General features: G+C 38.7%; 1 protein-coding gene across 1 annotated transcript in view; it reads right to left on the reverse strand.

Annotated features, from left to right (window-relative positions):
• Positions 1-4,767: 4,767 nt before the first annotated feature.
• The window catches only part of Vegfc (vascular endothelial growth factor C), a 115,595-nt gene continuing 98,184 nt past the window's right edge, over positions 4,768-22,178 (reverse strand). Inside the window, exons 5-7 of the mRNA NM_053653.2 lie at positions 12,565-12,671; positions 11,952-12,285; positions 4,768-5,272 (exon numbers count right to left, since the gene is read on the reverse strand). Coding sequence (NP_446105.1) covers positions 5,158-5,272; positions 11,952-12,285; positions 12,565-12,671 — 556 coding nt within the window. The 3' untranslated portion in view covers positions 4,768-5,157. The remainder of the gene's footprint in view (positions 5,273-11,951; positions 12,286-12,564; positions 12,672-22,178) is intronic.

Here is a 22,178-nt window from a genome sequence, read left to right on the forward strand (position 1 = left end):
CTGGCCCATTGAGTGTAAACTATCAAAAATTCTCCTGTCTCACCCTCCTAAGTGCTAACATTATAGTCTTGAGTAACTACATAAAACACATTCTTTTTCTGGCAATCGGTCGTAACTTAGATTTTTGAAGAAGCTTTTATTGTTGTCTTAATTACTTTCTTTTTTGCTTCAAACAGGATGTTCCCCCACCCACTCCTGCCTCTCCCCTCTAGCCTCACTTCCTCCTTCTCTGGGGGCAACAAGCCTCCACAGGACCAAATGCCTACCCTCCCACTGATGCCAGATAAGTCCTCTGCTATATTTCTATTAGGAACCATGGACCCGCCCGTGTATACTCTTTCGTTGGTGGATTAGTCCCTGGGAGCTCTGATGGGTCCAGTTAGTTCATCATATCAAACATTTACCATTGTCTATTGTATACAGCCAATTTCTGGGCTTGGTATGTAATTAAATAATGAGTGAACCCAGTGCACTGTCTTGAGCATTTTGGCGCCTATACTTATACATTTGTATGTATCAAATCCTGCTGAATGTAGAACAAAATGCTGTGGTCAGAATGGCAGACAGCAGCAACAGCTCAATGTCAATTTCTGTTTCAAAACTCCTCCTGGATTAATACTAGTTACATACTTTTGAGTGATGTTTAGACACAGAATAGAAGTTGCATGGTTTTGATTTTTAAAAATATATTTTACAAAGGAAAAAATGTCTGCTTGTATATGTGGCAGCTGTTGGCATTAAAAAGTCAGAAGAATCTTGAATGGCTGAGAAGCACCCAAAGAAATGTTCAAAGTCCTTAGTGATCAGAGAAATACAAATCAAAATGACCTTGAGATTACATCACCTTACACCAATCAGAAAGGCTAAGATCAAAACCTCAGGTGACAACACATATTGGCGAGGATGTAGGGAAAAAGGAACACTCCTCCATTGCTGCTGGGATTACAAACTGGGACAACCCTCTGGAAATCAATTTAGAGGTTCCTCAGAAAATTGGTAATAGATATTCTTGAAGATCCAGCAATACCACTCTTGGGATCAAAAGATGCCTCACTATGCCACAGGGGCACATGTTTCACAATGTTCATAGCAGCCTTTATTTGTGATAGCCAGAAAATGGAAACAACCCAGATGTCCCACAACAGAAGAATGGATACAGAAAATGTGGTTCATTTACACAATGGAATACTGCTCAGCTATTATGAACAAGGACATCCTGAGTTTTGCAGACAAATGGACAGATCTAGAAAATATCATCCGGAGTGAGCTAACTCAGACCCAAAAGGACATTCATGGTATGCTCTCATTCTCAGTAATAAGTAGATATTAACCAAAAACAAACAAACAAACAAAAAACAAAAACAAAACAAACAAACAAACAAAAAAACCCAGACAAACCAAATACAGAATACCCAAGATACAGCCTATAGTCCTCAGGAAGGTCAACAAGCTGAAGGGCCCAAGTGTGGATGCCTCAGTACCACTTGGGACTAAGGAAAAAAAAAACAACCACAAAAGGGTAGGTAGGGAGGGAGGGACAGGGAAGGGAAAGGGGAGGGAAGTTGGGGGAGAGGGAAACCTGACGTGGTATTGGGTAGGGGAAAAGGACTGAAATCCTGAGGCTAGCAGAAAGAAAGGAAACCTGCAACTTCAGGAGGACCCTTGAGAATGTACCAGGGACCTGGGAGGTAAGAATTCAAAGGGAAGGACCTAGACTGGGGAGAGGGAGCTTGTAGAGCCCATATCCAGCAGAAAGACAGGGCATCAAGTATGGGATGGGGTTGCCATCCCACAGTTAAAACTGATCCATAATTGTTCCTGTCTGAAAGAAATGCAGGGATAGAAATGATGAAGAGCCTGAGAAAAAGAAGGTCCAATGACAGGCCCAAAGTGGGATCCAGCTCAAGGAGAGGCCCCAAGGCCTGACACTATTACTGATGCTATGGGAAACTCACAAAAAGAGGCCTATCATGATTGCCCCCTGAAAGTCCCAACAAGGAGCTGAAGGAGTCAGATGCAGATTTGCACGCAACCAATGAGCAGAAGAAGCTGCTGATGCTGTGGTTGAATTAGGGAAAAGCTGGAAGAAGCTGAGGAGGAGGGAGACCCTGTAGGAGGACTAGCAGTACCAATCACCAGATCTCCAAGACACTGCCACCAACCAGGCTGCATACACCAACTGAGATGAGACCCCCAACACATAAACAGCAGAGGACTGCTGGGTCTGGGTTCAGTCAGAGAAGATGCACCTAATCCTCAAGAAACTGGAGGCCCCAGGGAGTTTAGAGATCTGGTGGGGTGGGGGATGGGGTTGGGGCATCCTTGTGGAGACCTGGGTGGCAGTGCTGGGGGGAAGAGTATGGGATGTGGACCAGTCACAGGGTGGAGCAGGAGGGAAATAACATCTGTAGTGTAAAATAAAACAATAAAATAAGTCAGGATGAACAATTCTTCTGAGCTATCTATACTACCTAAGGATTTAAGAGCAAATTACAAGGACAACATAGGAGAGACAGAGTTCTGGTTTATAGTTTTCCACGTGAGGCATTAAAAAGATGCTCCACGAAGTGTCCGACTGTAGTTAACACAAATTGTAACATTAGAGCCAGGGCTTTAAACACAGCTTTAATGCAACTCTCCCTTCAAGTCTTAATATGCTGAAACCTAGGGAGCTTGGTGATTTGCATGGGGACATAGATATGTCACAGTTTAACTTGGTCCATGATCTACAATTCAGTGCCCAGTTAGATTGGATTCTTCTACCACAGTGTGACTCTTTAAGTAAAAAGTTGTCATCTTGGAATAAAAGGTTCCCGGTTCCTTTAAATTAGCCACAGTCTCTCCCCAGTTAAAACATAACCAAGAGATCAGCCATTCAAACACACACAGATCAGCTACTAATTGTAAGTATTCTACAATGTGTTTCCTTCAATAGTTATTTGTGTGTCTTATGTTCATTTTATATGATAAAGCGATGTGTTAATTCAGAACATAAACTCAAAAAGAATCTTTTGGAATGTCATCTAATGAATGTTCATGCTTTGCAGACAGCAAAGTAACACAGAAGTGTCAAGCGCGTTTTCCTCCATCCTTATCCTTCTAGCACGTCTGGATCAATGAAGGTCTGAGCATGACCTGATTTTTCAGTTTTGGCACTATGGTAAAAGTGTTCTTCTATATACAGCCTCTCACCTGGAATCTATTCTCCTCTCTACCACTGAGAGACATTCCTTCCACAGCAAGGTTCATGTCCCAGTAAGTTCATGGCCCTTTTCCTCCTTCAAGGCGTACACTGATAAATTTAATTGTATATTCCCACCATTCAGCCCTAAGTGGTGAACATATGGAGGAAAAAGAGTATTTTTAGACCTTCTAATAATGGAATCTGTTTCATTCGAGCAGTTTGTAAATATTCAAACCCCCTTCAAAAACAATCTGGAAGCTAAATCTTACACAACTGCTTTGCAAAAACAATTTTGCCTTCAGCCTTTCAGATTGAGTATACAGTATTAGGTTTCTAGACACGAAATGTTGTTTAGAAACTTTCCAAGTTTCAGATCTATTAGTCGTTGCTGTGAGCTTCTAGTGTTTTCTCAACTTTATCTTTTGGATCATCCGTGGTATCTTGGGATTCGTGCAGAGTTGAAGAACATTCTCATTCTGATTGTTAGCCTTTTTCTAAAGCACATGTGTGACTATTCTAAAAACCATTCGGCTTCATCCCTAGTTCATCTATATCAATGGTGTGCACCCATGTACATGCACACACAGACACATAGACACACACACACACATACACACACACACACTCAGACATACAGACACACACAGACACACAGACACAGACACAGACACACACACACACTCAGACATACAGACACACACAGACACACACACAGACACACACACACACACACACACAGACATCCCATCTCTTACAGTGTGTTGGAGTGGTATTTTTGTGGTACACATAAAATCGTTTGCAAGCTTCGATGGCAATGTATTATCTTTGTCTAGGCTACTCTAGCTTTTCAATCAAAATTATTTCATCTCTGGGGACAAATAAATGCTTTGTCTCTGAAATACTTCTGGCTTTAATTTTTAGTTCAGTGATTTTGTTTTTCTTTTGGTTGGTTGAGTTTGCCAATATACTTTCAGAAACCAAATTTAGATTGACATTCAAGCTAATATATAACAGTCATTGTAACAGCTTCCAACCTTCTTTAGAAAGCCTCAGGAGGCTTACAGAATGAAGCTAAGATTTCATTTTATTTGTTAAAAGAAGCGATAGATTCCAAATGTATGAACTTTAAAAATGACTTTCCAAATGGGGAATAAGTGATATACAGTGTCTGTTTTGTTTTACGTTTAGAACAATTGAGTTGAAAAATGATTTAGATTCTGGATGAATTTCATAATTGAGAACATTAGGTGAACATGGATCATGCTATCTTGTAGGATGCAGAGAGGTTGACTATGATTTTCATGATTTTCCTCTTTAATCACATTAAAAAGTAAACATCTTGCTGTGGTCAAATTAAGTTTTTCCCTTCCCCTTTTCCTCAAATTTAAAAATGTAGGCCTTATCTACTCTATCCAGACTGTAAATGGATGCCCAGCAGAGATAGCACCTGCTTAGAGTCTGCAGATCACCCTTCACTAAATAATGGAAGGCATAAATCTGTGTTGAGAAAATTTTGGAAGATGCCCTTTCATTTTCTAAAACCTGACTACAATGTAAGATGGCAAGAGACTGAACTTCACCGCTTATAATACATTTTTCCTTTTATTTTAAACATAGTTTGCATGTTATAAAAATACTGATCACAATGAGCTTTAACAATTGTTATTGCTATAAAAATGAATGCAGGAACAATATTTTTAGTGGAAATAAATTATATAGTCATTCTTTTTTTTCTTTTTTAAAATCACAAGAGAAAAACCTCAGCTGTCTGGTCACTGGCAGAAAACCAGTCTCTTAAAAGGCTTTATGCACATGAATGCCAGTCCATTCCCACAGTAATCCACATGGTTCAGGAAACAGAGACTTGGACCCTGTTACCATGGTCCCACAGAGTCTTTCTGTGCATTGACAGTTCTAATGTGGCAACAGTTTTTCAAGGCAGCAAAATGATGGACTGAAAAACTGGTATGATCTTAGTTCAGATGTGGTCTTTTCCAATATGATGGGACACAGCGACACACCTCTTCACTAAATGACAGTCCCGGATCACAATGCTTCAGTCGATTTGTACATGGTCGTCTGTAACAGCTAGAAAAAAAAGAGAGAAAGAGACACATGGTGAAGACCAAAGTATCGAGTCAAGATGCTACAGACAGCTTCTATGTTTTCTTCAGTTTAGACCAGGAAAAATTACTAACTTTATTATAAACGTGTTTATAGGTTCATAAATATTTAAGTGTTTACACTTAAACTTAATATTGGGTTTACAGAGTTGTAGAGGAACAGAAAACCCTTTAATAACATGGCTCGCTTGCTGAAATAGCAGAGGAAAGATGAACTATTGTAAGCATTAGTTCTTTTGAAGTCCTTTCTGCTGTGTGGATGAAAGTAACGTAGAACAGAAAGTTTGAAAGTGAATATTTAAGGTCTGCTGATTTCCTGTGATCACATAAGCATGGCAACGTTCACAAAAGTCTGGGATGTGCATGGGACCCAGACTTCCAGGCAATTAAACCCAGCCATCTTGGCAGAACCATAGCATTTGGCAAGCCGCCCCATCCACCCTCTTGTGTTTTTACTCAGCAGCTGCCTGGATGATGGTGAATAACTCCTCTCTCTCTACCTGTATTCCAGCTCATGAGGGGAAACATGAACAGACAGGGGCCCTTCTCCATTCACCCAAGACTTCCCGTTGCTTGATGTGGTGAAAGGACAAATGACCGATCATATAATGTTTGGAAGTACTGCTTGCTATAGTGAATTGACTCTAGCTTTGAAAAGTGAGAATGTCTAGCTGTGTTATAGGCTGGAAAGAAAAAATGAAAAGTGCACTAAAGAGATCCTTAAACAGTTAAAAGTTGGTCTCATTTGATCTTGAAAGGAGAGGGTAGCCAAGGACTTTTTTAAAAATATATTTAAAATATTTAATTTTTATTTTTATTCTTTTATTTAATTCTTTCTTATTATTACTATTTCTTTCTCTTTTTTTACATTCCAGATTTTATTTCCCTCCTGGTCTGCCCTCCGACTGTTCCACATCCCATACCTCTTCCCCTCCCCGTCTACATGAGGATGTCCATACCCCACCCCCCCCACCAGACCTCTAAACTCCCTGGGGCCTCCAGTCTCTTGAGAGTTAGGTGCATCTTCTCTGACTGAACCCAGACCCCGCATTCCTCTGCAGTATATGTGTTGGTGTATGCTGCCTGGTTGGTGATCGAGTGTCTGAGAGATGTCAGGGGTCCAGGTTAATTGAGGCTACTAGTCTTCCTACAGAGTTGCCCTTATCCTTTTCCAGTTTTTCCCTAATTCAACCACAGGGATCAGCAGCTTCTGTCCATTGGTTGGATGCAAATATATGCATCTGACTTTCAGCTGCTTGTTGGGCAGTGATGATAGGTCCGCTTTTGGAGCTAGGAACTGAAGCCAGGGTCTGGTGTTTGCTAGGCAAGCGCTGCACCACTGAGCTAATTCCTCAATCCCAATATATCCCTTTTTGTGATGCCCCATTGTCTCAATAATAGTGTCAGGGCTTGGGGCCTCCCTTTGCTGGATGCCACTTTGGGTCTGTGGCTGGACAATTTCATGTGCATTTCTACTGTCTCTGGATTACTTTCACCCTCTACTCTTATTTTCCTACCACCCCTTGTAACTCTTTCTCCTCCCTAGCAGCTACTTTCACACATTCTTAACTTTTATTTTGCTTTATGAAACATCCAGTTTAAACATGTCCAGCTGAGTGATTCTTGGATTGAAGAATCTACTGGGGCCTGTTAAGGGGGTGCGGTGGGGGTGTCCTGATCAGGTACCCAGCAGATGGCAATGAATCCTCTCCCACTGAATCTATCAGGAATTAATTAAGCAGTGAGGGGCTCTGTCCTCTTAGCCCTTCCTCCATCCATTCTCCACATAGGCCTGCTTTTTGGTAGACCCAGTAAGAGCATCTAGAACTATGCATTCATGGTTTCAATGGCTATGCCTTGCCCAGAGGAGGACAGCTTACAGATCTTTTCTTTATTTTGCTAGCTCTTACATTCCTTCAGTCCTCTTTTCTGAAATGTTCTCTGAGCCTTAGAGGAAGACTGTATAAATGTCTTGTTAAGAAATTTTATAAAATTCATGGTTACATAATGAATACAAGTTCATTTAAGAAAAAAAGATGTATGGTTCTCAGTAGTCAGACACCTAATGATTAAGGCTATGTGAAAACAAAATGCACTCTGCCTTTCTCCATTGTAATAAACATTAAGAAAACTAATGTGTAACTGCTATTTTATAGGATTCTCTTTTGCTTCGTCCATTTGACAACATAAACTTTAGAACAATACACTTAGAAAAGTGGACAAACAAAAGGTTGCTATGAGGAAAAAGACTTAAGCTTAGGGATATAGTTCATGGCTGGGGTATTGCTCCATGACTGTTTTCCCAGAACATGCCAGCTTCAACTTTTAATACCCTAACAACAGGAAAGGACTTTATGATTGTATCTTGTTAAACAAAGATATAAGAACATAAGTACATCTACTTAGCTAAGGTGATAATTCTTTGTAGAAAAACGATAATGTCAGGCCAGTCTATATGCAGGCACAAAAACAATAAAATTTGGCAAAATGTATTAGACTCATTGAAAAAAGTTGCACTGTAGAACACAGCTTAATAAGGTTTTCTGAAATATAATAGCTCTGTTCTTTTGGATATAATATCTTATTCTGGAACTATTTCTTGGTAAGTAGAGTATGAATATGTAAGTAAAATTGGAAAGTGTGCATTTATTCAAAAAAATTTTAAATGAGTTTTAGGATTTCTGTAAGGAACTCAGCAAGAAGGCAAGAACAAAATAATATGGTCAACAAAATGCCTGGATTTAGTGAATTCTCATTATACAGTAACTACATGACAGAGCTTCATAATTATAAATTAAAATGAGAAAACACTCTCTTTAGAATCCAAAGATAGGCTCCACCTACTGAGTTACTAGATTAACTAATGAGGATATTACACGTAAAAAGGAAATGACTACTTTTAGAGTCTGCAGCTATTTGAATGGAAGACGAGATGCCATGAAAGAGAAAATTTGGTGAGAATCGGGACACCACAATTTCATGTGTAAAGAGAATTAAACTAGAAAAATGGTAACATTAAGGACATTGAGAAAAATAGGAAGATCTTTATTGGATCCAGCTTAAACAGAGCTTAACACAGAGCCTCAGGCAGGCATTAGAGATGGAAAAGTCCAACAAGCCGAATCCACATGAAGAGGAACAACTCTGAAAACCAGCATGATGGTTAGTGCCTCAGCATTAAAGTAAGAGGATAGTGAAGCAGACGACATTGATAATCTTCATAAGCTCAGGAAGAAGAAAGACAGCCGAAGATGCTAAAGTAAGCTAAGAAGAGGCATGGCTGCTGGACCAACACTGAAGGAATACAAGAACAATATCAAAAACAGAGATCTTGATTAAATGGTAGTCATTTTCAGAGATGAGATATAAATTAAGTCAGCATGATATGCCCTTAAATCTAAGAATCTCATATATTTTTCTTGATATAAAAGAAACAAAGACATGCTCTAAAAAATAGTGATGGAACAGGAGAGACATCTAAGTGGTTAAGTACTTGCTGCTCTTTCAGAGAACCTAGATCATCACCCAGAAACTACATGTTGACTTACAATGTCTAACACCAGTTCTAGGGATCCAGAGTCCTCCTCTGGCCTCTATGGGCACCATGCATACACATGGTACATGGACATATATGTAGGCAAAACAGCCACAAACATAAAATAAAGCAACATTCCAAAAAAATGAATCTTGAGTGACTTTTAATGCTTTTGCTTTTCATATATGATTGTGTGTTTGTTTGTCTGTGAGTATGTGCAAGTGGGTGACTAGAGATGCCAGAAGAGGGTGCTGGATCCTATGGAGTTGGAGTTAAAGGCAGTTGTGAGCTGAATGAAGTATATGCTGAATACTAAACTCAGGTCCCCTGAAGGAGGAGTATCATGTATTCTTAACCATTGAGTCATCTCTGTTATTTGAATAACATCTACCAGCATTTTCTTTTATTGTCATAGCTAACTTCATTCATTCATGACAAATCTAGAGTCATTTTAGAAGAGAGAACCTCACCTAAGGAACTGAGTAGCTTGCATTACCCTATGCCCATAAATGTGAGATAGATTTTTTTTTCCAAATTGCTAATTGATGAAGAACCTGCCCACTGTGGATGGTATAATTCCTGGATAGTTGGACTTTGGTTGTGCAAGAATATCTGGGATAAAGCCAATAAGTTGTGGTCCTCCAGGTTTCCTTTGGTTCCTGCTACGTTCCTGTACTGGCTTCCCTTGATGGAAGACTGTAAATTGTTAAGTATTCTTTCCGAAAGTTGCTTTTGGGTATGATGGTTTATATCAACAACAGAAAGCAAGATAGAACATTTATTTAGTTCCCATTGAGCATTTACTGTAAATGTTTCATTTGGGGGGGGGTCAAATTCTGAAGGTAATAGTACTCCTCATTATTTTTAAGCTTTAAAATAAATTATAACCAGAAGTATAATTTTTGGAGGTTTGGAGACATAGACTGCTGAATGCGTTTCTAAAATAATACATGAATCACTTAGAGAAGAGAATTCATATAGAACCCTCCCTCATTACTCTCCAGGAAAAAAAAAGATTTAGTTTTGAGCTTCTTTTATTTATTTATTTATTTATTTATTTATTTATTTATTTATTTATTTATTTATTTATTTATAATTTATTAGATATTTCTTTACTTACATTTCAAATGTTATTCCCTTTCCCAGTTTCCTGTCCATTAGCCTCCATCTCCTCCACCCTCCCCCATATGGGTATTCCCCCCATACAGCCCCCTTACTGCCCCCATATTCCTTGGCAGGACCAAGGGCTTCCCCTTCCACTAGTGTCCCAACAAGGCTATTCTCTGCTATATATGCAGTTGGAGCCCTGGGTCAGTCCATGTATAGACTTTTGGTAGTGCTTTAGTCCCTGGAAGCTCTGGTTGGTTGGCAATGTTGTTCTTAATGGGGTTGCAAGCTCCTTCAACTCTTTCAAAACTTCATCTATAATTCTTCCCCAAGGGAGTCCTGTTCTCAGTTCAGTGGTTTGCTGCTAGCATTGACCTCTGTATTGGACATGCTCTGGATGTGTCTCTCAGGAAAGACCTTTATCTGGTCCCTTTCAGCATGCATTTTTTAGCTTCATCATTCTTACCTAGTTTTGGTGGTTGTATATATATGGGCCACATGTGGGGCAGGCTCTGAATGGCCATTCCTTCAGTTGTTGCTCTAAAATTTGCTTCCATATCCCCTCCTATGAATATTTTTCCCCTTTTAAGAAGGAGTGGGAGCATCCACAGTTTGGTCATCCTTCCTCTTGCTTCCTGTGGTCTGCGTATTGCATCATAGGTAATTCAAACTTTCTGTCTGATATCCATTTATCAATGAGTGCATACCAAGTGTGTTTTTCTGTTATTGAGTTACCTCACTCAGTATGATATTTTCTAGTTCATTCCATTTGCCTGTGAATTTCATGAAGTCATTGTCTTTGATAGCTGAGTAGTACTATTAAAAAATGGGGTACAGAGCTAAACAAAACATTCTCAGCTCAGGATTATTGAATGGCCAAAAAGCACCTAAAGAAATGTTCAACATCCTTAGTCATCAGGGAAACGCAAATCAAAAAACCCTGAGATTCCACTTCACACCAGTCAGAATGTCTAAGATAAAAAAACTCAGATGCTGACGAGGATGTGGAGAAAGAGGAACACTCCTCCACTGTTGGTGGGATTGGAAACTGGTACAACCTGGAAATCAGTCTAGAGGTTCCTCAGAAAATTGGACATTATACTACCTGAGGACCCAGCTATATTTCTCCTGGGCATATACCTAAAAGATGCTCCAACATATAACAAAGACACATGGTCCACTATGTTCATAGCAGCCTTATTTATAATAGTCAGAAGCTGGAAAGAACCCAGATGCACTTCAAGAGAAAATGGATTTAAAAAAAATGTGGTACATTTACACAATGGAGTACTACTCAGCTATTTATTTATTTAATTTTATACTCCAGATTTTACTCCGCTCCTGGTCTACCCTCCACTCCTGAGTGTTCTGGTCCACCCCCCACTCCTGAGTGTCCTACATCCCATACCTCTTCACTCCTCCCCACACTACTCTCCATCTCCATAAGGATGTACCCACCCCACCCACCCCACCAGATCTCTCAACTCCCTGGGGCCTCCAGTCTCTTGAGGGTTAGGTGCATCTTCTCTGATTGAACCCAGACCCAGGAGTCCTCTGCTGTATATGTGTTGGGGGGGTCTCATCTCAGTTGGTGCATGCTACCTGGTTGGTGATATAAGAGATCTCAGGGGTCCAGGTGTTTTTGTTTACTTGTTTCATCCTATGTTTGTGCCTTCATGTTCCTGTGGTTAAATCAAGTCTCAAAGACCAACTGTGTTTATGTATGCCTAAAATTCTGGTATTCAGGAAACTAAGGGAGGAAGATGCTCAGCTCTAGGTCATTTCTGGTGGTAAAGTTAGACCATATCAAAGAAGTCAAACATCTTACAAAAATCCAGTGCATGAACAATAAGCATTGGCTTGAATAACTATGACTTTCCTGAGAGGATTTACTGCCTTCATTCTGAGAAGCAGCTTCTGGTCTGGGGTGGGAAAACAGCTTTTAGTTGGTAACACTGCATTTTCCAGAAGGGAACTAGAGCTGTTTATGTAGGCATCTTACCTGCATGTTTGATGGTGGAATTTCTTCCCTTTTAGGAAGCACTTCTGTGTGTTTTCTGTACATTCACAGGCACATTTTCCAGGATTCAGGGGTTGATTTCTTGGACATGTTCTCTTGCAGACACACTGGCATGTGTTCTCATCAAATTCCCTGTTGGCTCCACATGAATTAAGGAAAAGTTTGTTTTTACAGACACACTGGCATGAGTCTCTATCTAGCTCTTTGTGGGGTCCACAGCTGGATGGTCGAAGCCCCCCCTTGCAGACACACTGGCAGGTGTCTTCATCCAACTCCTTGTTGGGTCCACAGACATCATGGAATCCATTGGATGAGTCTAGACAAAGAGAGGACACATTTACTAGACCTTACTTGGTTCAGGAATATGCTAATATGTGGATTCAAAAGACCTTTCTTTTTAGTTTTTCAGTAAAGAACTGTACACAAACACACCATGTCTCTTTATATAGAAGTTAAAAATAACAGTAAAAGGAAAATCACATATTCTACTTGGTATTCATTTCAAGGAGTGATGAATAGAACACTGTGAGAATTTAATGTCAAAATACATTACTTAAAATAGATCAGTTATATACTAAGTATTTTTTTTACTTACCATCCTCAACATTTGAATAAAAGATAAAATCCTGCTGAGCCAGGCATTGACACATGTAGTTATTCCACACGTAGTTTGCTGGACAAGTCTTGTTAGCTGCCTGACACCTTTTGGAGAGACAGATTAAATAGAAGCTAAATGACAGTGTAACTGACATACAGAATGGTCATTTCTTATTCATGTACACATTACAAATTAAAACATCCTTATGGTAAAGCTTTAAAATACATAAGAGTGTAGGAGATGAGCAATCGGTGTTTCCTCTCAAATGACCCCTACCTCAGCTGCAGCCAAGTTTTAATCCTGAAGTTTACCTCTGTAAACTTCATCTTCGACGAAATCCAAACTTACTGTTTTAAAGGGAAATATGCTTCTTTGTATAGTGACAGATTGTTTTAACCTACTGAAACATGTGATAATGCCTTTTATATTACTCTATAATTTCCTTTAACAAACAAAATACAAACTTCAGGCGACTCTAGTATGGTCATTTAAGAAAGTTGTTCTGCATGAATTTTAGTGGCTGTGCAAAATTTCGTAAGATGATGTGATTAGACTATTCCTTTTGATAACTAGGTGGCTTTCAACTTTTGCCTCTCAAATATTACTGCAACTATGGTGATGTCTGCAAACTAACACATTTACAGTCTTATATCTAAAGCACAGATCTCATAGGTCTAATATGTTTTGAACAGTGGATGATTTCCATTTTCCATTCCACCACGAAGATATCTAAGGGCCCCCATTTGCTGTGTTATGTTTTCATGGCCATCTTATTCCTTCTCTGCTTTTTACTTACCCTCCTTTTCTTCCTTCCTCTCTACATTTCATCTTCCTGATTTATAAAAAAAATGGACAAATTGTCTTCAGTCAGGAACTTAAACTACTCCTTGAAAGTTCCAATTGTCTTACTCTTAGCTAACAAGATCTCATTCATGACTACAACATTGGACACTTCAGTATGACTGACCTCACTAGGACATCTTATTTACTGTCTCTACACCTCGACTGATCTACTCTTCACATAGTCATTACTACTATCACTACTACTACTATCACTATTGTTCTTCCTCTTGTTGTTATTAATTAAAAAGTGATGTTTAAATTCTATCATTTGAGATTGCTCATTTCTGTGTCATTAGATTGTATACTTTTAGATCTTCTTAGGAGTCATATATAGATATATTCTGCAGACAGCTCCCCCAAACACTCTATCCAGGAGGCTTCTTGGATTTTAATATTTTATCTTACAGAGCATGCATTAACCTCTCCTACTTGACTTGTTAAGAGACATGGGTGTAGACATCAGAGGGAAATATTTACTTAGATATCACACATCATTCATTTCAAAGCAATATTGTAAACAACACTGTATGGTGGAAGAATGCTGAATCAATTCCAAATTGTTAAAATACAGAAATCATCTGTAGACACTCTAAAACGTACACTGAATACAAACAAATAGACCATGGACTTTGGACAATGCTAAGAAAATTTACATAGACACAGCTTCAATGTAATGAGACATTGTCTTTCCAAAACAACGTAAAAACTATTAGGAAACGACACAAAGGTGTTTGGGGTTTTCTTTTACAGAACGAGCAATTCTGAATTGTGTTTGCTTTAAAGCAGCCCCTCACTATGGAATGTAAGCTTGCCGTGAACTTGTGGTCCTAATGCTTCAGCCTCTCCAATGTTGGGGTCAAGGCACACAACTCTATGTCTATCTTGCGAATATGCATTTTATAACGATGTTATATTCAGGTAGGATATCAGCTCTGATGATTTCACAGCGTTTTCCTTTCCAACTTTCTACATCAGCACTAAGATCCAGTCTATTCATTCTTTTCCATATGGCAGTGAGTCTAAAATATCCCATATGCTTCAGCAAATGGCACATTTTTCCCTCTTCCCTTCTTGAAGTATTCCAAAGTTCAGGGCCCCTTCAGGTTGTTGAAAGAGTCTATTATAGGACATTTCTTGAATTTAGTTTGAGATTGACTTTTTCCCACAATATTTGCTATGTCATGCCAACTATAACCTCTACTAAAGCATACAAACACTACAGGTGATCAACTAAAAGCAACTCTGTGAAGAGAGCAGACAGGAAAGACTACACGCCTGAAAGCAGAAAACTCTGTTCCCATAACTGACTGAAAGAAAACAGGAAAATAGGTCTACAGCATTCCTGACACACAGGCCTGTAGGACAGTCTAAAGCCAAATTCACACAATATCTTCCTACAAATCCAGCACTACAAAGGATAATAAATGGTAAAGCTGAAAACAAGGAGGCAAGCTACACCCTAGAAAAAGCAAGAAACTAATCGTCTTGGCAACAAAACAAAGAGAAGAAGAGCACACAAACATAATCTCACATCCAAATATGAATATAACAAGAAGCAATAATCATTATTCCTTAATATCTCTCAACATCAATGGTCTCAACTCCCCAATAAAAAGACATAGATTAACAAACCGGATACGCAATGAGGACCCTGCATTCTGCTGCCTACAGGAAACACACCTCAGAGACAAAGACAACACTACCTCAGAGTGAAAGGCTGGAAAACAACTTTCCAAGCAAATAGTCTGAAGAAGCAAGCTGGAGTAGCCATTCTAATATAGAATAAAATCGATTTTCAACTAAAAGTCATCAAAAAAGATAAGGAAGGACACGTCATATTCATCAAAGGAAAAATCCACCAAGATGAACTCTCAATCCTAAATATCTATGCTCCAAATACAAGGGCACCTACATACATAAAAGAAACCTTACTAAAGCTCAAAGCACACATTGCACCTCACACAATAATAGTAGGAGTTTTCAACACCCCACTCTCATCAATGGACAGTTCATGGAAACAGGAATTAAACAGAGATGTAGACAGACTAAGAGAAGTCATGAACCAAATGGACTTAACAGATATTTATACAACATTCTATCCTAAACCAAAAGGATATACCTTCTTCTCACCAAGTCATGGTACTTTCTCCAAAATTGACTATATAATTGGTCATAAAACAGGCCTCAACAGATACAGAAAAATAGAAATAATCACATGCGTCCTATCGGACCACCACAGGCTAAAGCTGGACTTCAATAACAATAAGGGAAGAATGCGCAAATATACATGGAAGTTGAACAATGCTCTACTCAATGATAACCTGGTCAGGAAGAAATAATGAAAGAAATTAAAGACTTCTTAAATTTAATGAAAATGAAGGTACAGTATACCCAAATTTATGGGACACAATGAAAGCTGTGCTAAGAGGAAAAGTCATAGCTCTGACTGCCTGCAGATAGGAACAGGAGAGAGTATATATTAGCCGTTTGACAGCACACATGAAAGCTCTAGAAAAAAAGAAGCAAGTGCCCCCAGGAGGAGTAGAAGGCAGGAAATAAACCATCTCAGAGCTGAAATCCACCAAGTAGAAACAAAAAGGACCATACAAAGAATCAACAGAATCAAAAGTTGGTTCTGTGAGAAAATCAACAAGATAGATAAACCCTTAGCCAGATGAACAAGAGGACAGAGAGAGTGTGTCCAAATTAACAAAATCAGAAATGAAAAGGGAGACAAAACTACAGATTCAGAGGAAATCCAAAAAATCATCAGATCCTACTACAAAAGCCTACATGCAACAAAACTTGAAAATCTGCAGGAAATGGACAATTTCCTAGACAGATACAAGGTATCAAAGTTAAATCAGGAACAGATAAACCATTTAAACAAACCCATAACTCCTACGGAAATAGAAGCAGTCATTAAAGGTCTCCCAATTAAAAAGAGCCCCCGTCCAGATGGGTTCAGTGCAGAATTCTATCAGACCTTCATAGAAGACCTCTTACCAATACTATCCAAACTATTCCACAAAATTGAAACAGATGGAGCACTACCGAATTCCTTCTATGAAGCCACAATTACTCTTATACCTAAACCACACAAAGACCCAACAAAGAAAGAGAACTTCAGACCAATTTCCCTTATGAATATCGACACAGAAATACTCAATAAAATTTTGGCAAGCTGAATCCAAGAGCACATCAAAACTATCATCCACCATGATCAAGTAGGCTTCATCCCAGGCATGCAGGGATGGTTTAATATACAGAAAAACATCAACGTAATCCATTATGTAAAAAAACTGATAGAACAAAACAACTTGATCATTTCATTAGATGCTGAGAAAGCATTTGACAAAATTCAACACCACTTCCTGATAAAAGTCCTAGAAAGAATAGAAATTCAAGGCCCGTACCTAAACATAGTAAAAGCCATATACAGCAAACCAGTAGCTAACATTAAACTAAATGGAGAGAAACTTGAAGCAATCCCACTAAAATCAGGGACTAGACAAGGCTGCCCACTCCCTCCCTACGTATTCAATATAGTTCTTGAAGTTCTAGCCAGAGCAATCAGACAACAAATGGAGATCAAGTTGATACAGATTGGAAAAGAAAAAGTCAAAATATCACTATTTGCAGATGATATGATAGCATATTTTAGTGATCCCAAAAGTTCCACCAGAGAACTACTAAAGCCGATAAACAACTTCAGCAAAGTGGCTGGGTATAAAATTAACTCAAATAAATCAGTAGCCTTCCTCTACACAAAAGAGAAACAAGGCGAGAAAGAAATTAGGGAAACGACACCCTTAATAATAGTCCCAAATAATATAAAATACAATAATAAAATAATATAAAATACGAAGCAAGTAAAAGATCTGTATGATAAGAACTTCAAGCCTCTGAAGAAAGAAATTGAAGAAGACCGCAGAAGATGGAAAGATCTCCCATGCTAATGGATTAACAGGACTAACATAGTAAAAATGGCCATTTTACCAAAAGCGACCTACAGATTCAATGCAATCCCCATCAAAATACCACCCCAATTCTTCAGAGAGTTAGACAGAACAATTTGTAAATTCATCTGGAATAACAAAAAACTCAGGATAGCTAAAACTATCCTCAGCAATAAAAGGACTTCTGGGAGAATCACTATCCCTGATCTCAAGCAGTATTACAGAACAATAGTGATAAAAACTGCATGGTATTGGTACAGACACAGACAGATAGACTAGAGGAATAGAATTGAAGACCCAGAAATGAACCCACACATCTATGGTCACTTGATTTTTGACCAAGGAGCCAAAACTATCCAATGGAAAAAAGATAGCGTTTTCAACAAATGGTGCTGGTTCAACTGGAGGTCAGCATGTAGAAGAATGCAGATCGATTGATCCATGCTTATCACACTGTACAAAGCTTAAGTCCATGTGGATCAAGGACCTCCACAACAAACCAGATACACTCAAACTAATAGAAGAAAAAGTGGGGAAGCATCTCAAACACATAGGGATTGGGGAAAATTTACTGAACAAAACACCAATGGCTTACGCTCTAAAATTAAGAATCGATAAATGGGATCTCATAAAACTGCAAAGCCTCTGTAAGGCGAAGGACAGTGTTGTTAGGACAAAATGGAAACCAATGGATTGGGAAAAGATCTTTACCAATCCTACAACAGATAGAGTGCTTATATCCAAAATATACAAAGAACTCAAGAAGTTATACCGCAGGCAGACAAATAACCCTATTAAAAAATGGGGTTCAGAGCTAAACAAAGAATTCACAGCTGAGGAATGCCGAATGGCCGAGAAACACCCAAAGAAATGTTCAACATCTTTAGTTAAGGGAAATGCAAATCATAAGAACCCTGATATTTCACCTCACACCATTCAGAATGGCTTAGATCAAAAACTCAGGTGACAGCAAATGCTGGCTAGGATGTGGAGAAAGAGGAACACTCCTCCATTGTTGGTGGGTTTGCAGACTGGTACAACCATTCTGGAAATCAGCCTGGAGGCTCCTCAGAAAATTTGACATTGAACTACCTGAGGACCCAGCTATACCTCTCTTGGGCATATACCCAAAAGATGCCCCAACATAGAACAAAAACATGTGCTCCACTATATTCATAGTAGCCTTAATTATAAGCGCCAGAAGCTGAAAAGAACCCAGATGCCCTTCAACAGAGGAATGGATACAGAAAATGTGGTACATCTACACAATGGAATATTACTCAGCTATCAAAATCAATGACTTTCTGAAATTCATAGGCAAATGGATGGAACTGGAAAATATCATCCTGAGTGAAGTAACCCAATTACAGAAAACCACACATGGTATGCACTCATTGATAAGTGGCTATTAGCCCAAATGCTTGAATTACCCTAGATGCACAGAACACATGAAACTCAAGAAGGATGACCAAAATGTGAATACTTCACTCCTTCTTTAAAAGGGAAACAAGAATACCCTTGGCAGGGAATAGGGAGGCAAAGTTTAGAACAGAGGCAGAAGGAACACTCATTCAGAGCCTGCCCCACATGTGGCCCATTCATATACAGCCACCAAACTAGGTAAGATGGATGAAGCAAAGAAGTGCAGGCTGGCCGGAACCGGATGTAGATCTCTCCTGAGAGACACAGCCAGAATACAGCAAATATATACGTGAATGCCAGCAGCAAATCACTGAACTTAGATTTCCACTCAACCCCCGTTGAAGGAATCAGAGAAGGGACTGAAAGAGCTTGAAAGGGCTAGAGACCCCATATGAACAACAATGCCAACCAACCAGAGCTTCCAGGCACTAAGCCACTACCAAAAGACTGACCCTGCGATCCAACCTCATAGGTAGCAATGAATAATCTAGTAAGAGCACCAGTGGAAGGGCAAGCCCTTGGCCCTGCCAAGACTGAACACCCAGTGAATGTGATTGTTGCGGGGGGAGTGTGGTAATGGGGGGAGGGTGGGGAGGGAAATCCCATATAAAAGGGGAGGGGGAGGAGTTAGGGGAATGTTGGCCTGGAAACTGGGAAGGGGAATAACAATTGAAATGTAAATAAGATATAAAGATAATAAAAAGAAAGCAGTTAATTTGTTGACATGACTACTAACCTTTACTTTTATCAAAATATTATATATTGGAAATGCTAAACTTAAATAAAATTAAAACAAAAACTGTAGAGGTACTAAAAAATAATAATAAATGCAACTATGTGTTCTCAGCAGTAAAACTTGCTATATGATCATGAAACTCTTCAAGTATCTTAGATGCTATCAAAATAGTTTTGTTTTTGTACAGATAGCATAATTTATGACAATTCATCTAAAATAACCTAACCTTGGAGACTAACTACAATTTGCTGTATTTTTTTTCATTTAGAATAAAATTACACATGCTTACCATATATATTTTCAGGAACAAATACATATTCTTAATCATAATAAGCATATATTTGTAGGCAAAAAGAAGATCACTAATACCAAAATCAACAAAAGATAGCTAATGCTTTTTCAGTCTGTTTTTTTGACCTCATACTAACAATTTCCAGTAAAACATGTGGCTTCCAACACTTTATATAAATAGCCGCTTGCTTTATCCTGTGTATGTTAGATACCTTTTGCTTTTAGTCTTTAATTTGTAACCTATTTACTTATGTGACAATGAGTTAAGACTATGAGAAATGTGTGTTCATTAAAGTTCATTCCGGTCCATATCCCCAGTGTGCTATTAATTTTCTTAGTATCTTTGTTTATATGTTTCAGTATTCCATTTGAAAAACAACAAAAGTCAAAAATCAACAGCAGGTCATGTTCAAACCTTCTTTGTTCACTTAGGATTTCCAGAAACATGCCATACTACCCCACATTTTCAGTTAATCCTAAGGGAAAATCTCTCTTCAACCTCTTGAAAGTGATGTTGGCCATAAGTCACAGATATTCAGATACTTGGTCTCCATTTAGTAGATGTTTTGAGGAGGTTAGGGGGAGGGTGTAATCTGCTAGACTAAATGTCACTTGGGAGACAGATACTGAAGTTTCAAAAGAATGATTCATTTTTTATAGGTATTCTACTTCCTGAATATGGATCAATCTCTCAGCTACTGCTCTAGTCCCATGCCTGCCCTCCTATTCCCAGGATCCCCTCCATTATGGTAATGCGCTATTATCCCTCTGGTACCATATGCTCTCAAATAAAATCTTTCTTTGGTAAGTTGTCTTGGTTATCGTATTTATCACAACAATAGAAAAGCAATCTAGTTGTTATTTTATATTATAGTTTAATCATGAATATATATTGCTCATGAAAAGGTTAGATAGTATTTATCAATTTTCTAAACCAGTATCATTAACTTTGTATGTATATTCTATCCAAAATTTATCCAAAAATGCCTTGACTATTCTTCAAAATGTGGTAATTATCCTTCGAAATGTTGGTTATAGGTGGACATATATGTAGTTGATATCTTTACACAGGAAGGCAGGTACAAGATAGAACAAGGCCTGTCATTAGATGAGAAGGAAAGATGGATGGGAACAAAGTTTTAGAAAGAGGAGGAGGAGCCAGAGTGAGAAGGAGTTGGGAGAACATGGTGTCAGATGTTAAGATTCTTCTCTGTGCATACATATAGGTTGTTACGAATATTATTAAGGGGTGGGTGTGTACAGAATTTTGTGTTGTCTAGATGGGCAAATTATATCTTATCAATTGGATCAGAGGTTATTGTGTGGTGTGTTCTTTCATGTGGTGACTTAATTGAGTTCAAGAGAGTGTGTGGTGTCAGGATACACTAGCGCGCCCCAGAATTGGGATGTGTATGCCTGGCTTGGTAACAACCTGCCAAGGGATCTGTGAGTGAAGTCAACATGACAAGGTGCCACACTGGAGGACGGCATAGGTCAGAGAGTACCATGGGTGCCAGTGTGGAGCTGCGGAAATAAAGATACCTCTCAGTGCCATGAGGCCCTAGTGTGGGATAAAATGTTCAGGTGTTTTATTTTAATATTTACCATAACACGCATACTGTTATGTTGAGAATAGAAAACATTTCTTTTTCATTTTTGCATTACAAAATTTATCCTAATTTGCCTCATGCAGTGTTCTTGGTTGGTTACAGGTCATACGTCGGATACAAAGTCAATTAAAGAGTCAAAATCCATATTTGAAGCCCAGCATGGTGGCACATGACATAATTTCCAGCATCTGAGATTTTCAGGCAGATGGTTCAGGAGTTCAAAGCTCATTTCCCTTGCTTATGTAATAAGTTTTGGCTATATGAAAAAGCTTTTCAATCAAATCAAATCAAATGAAAACCAAATCCATACATTTCCTAATATAATTATAGATGCCATGCAATAACATAGCCTATCAGTGAATTTAGTAAAGATAGATTTCTACAGCTTCCTTTCAGTTACACACACACACACACACACACACACACACACACACTCACACATTAATGTGCAAACACAAAATCTCAGACACAGGTCCCCTCTTCCAATTGTAGTCTGCATATATTTGGCTGGTTATCTTTTTATGTGCAGTCAAAACATTTGACACAACAATGATCTAAGCTGTTTAAATTTCAGAGTGATGGCAATCCTCTCATTTTCTAGCTCCTGCCAGTGGAGAATGAAGAACTTCCCTTTAGGAGAACTTGGTAAGCTTTGGGCTTATATTTAAGGAGGTAGGCAGATCTCTATCTTCAGTAAGAAGGAAAATAAAACAATTTTCTGCATTTTATACAGTCAGAAAAAAATCCTTT

The sequence above is a fragment of the Rattus norvegicus genome, chromosome 16 (genome assembly GCF_036323735.1).
Source record: "Rattus norvegicus strain BN/NHsdMcwi chromosome 16, GRCr8, whole genome shotgun sequence".
Lineage (NCBI taxonomy): Eukaryota > Metazoa > Chordata > Mammalia > Rodentia > Muridae > Rattus > Rattus norvegicus.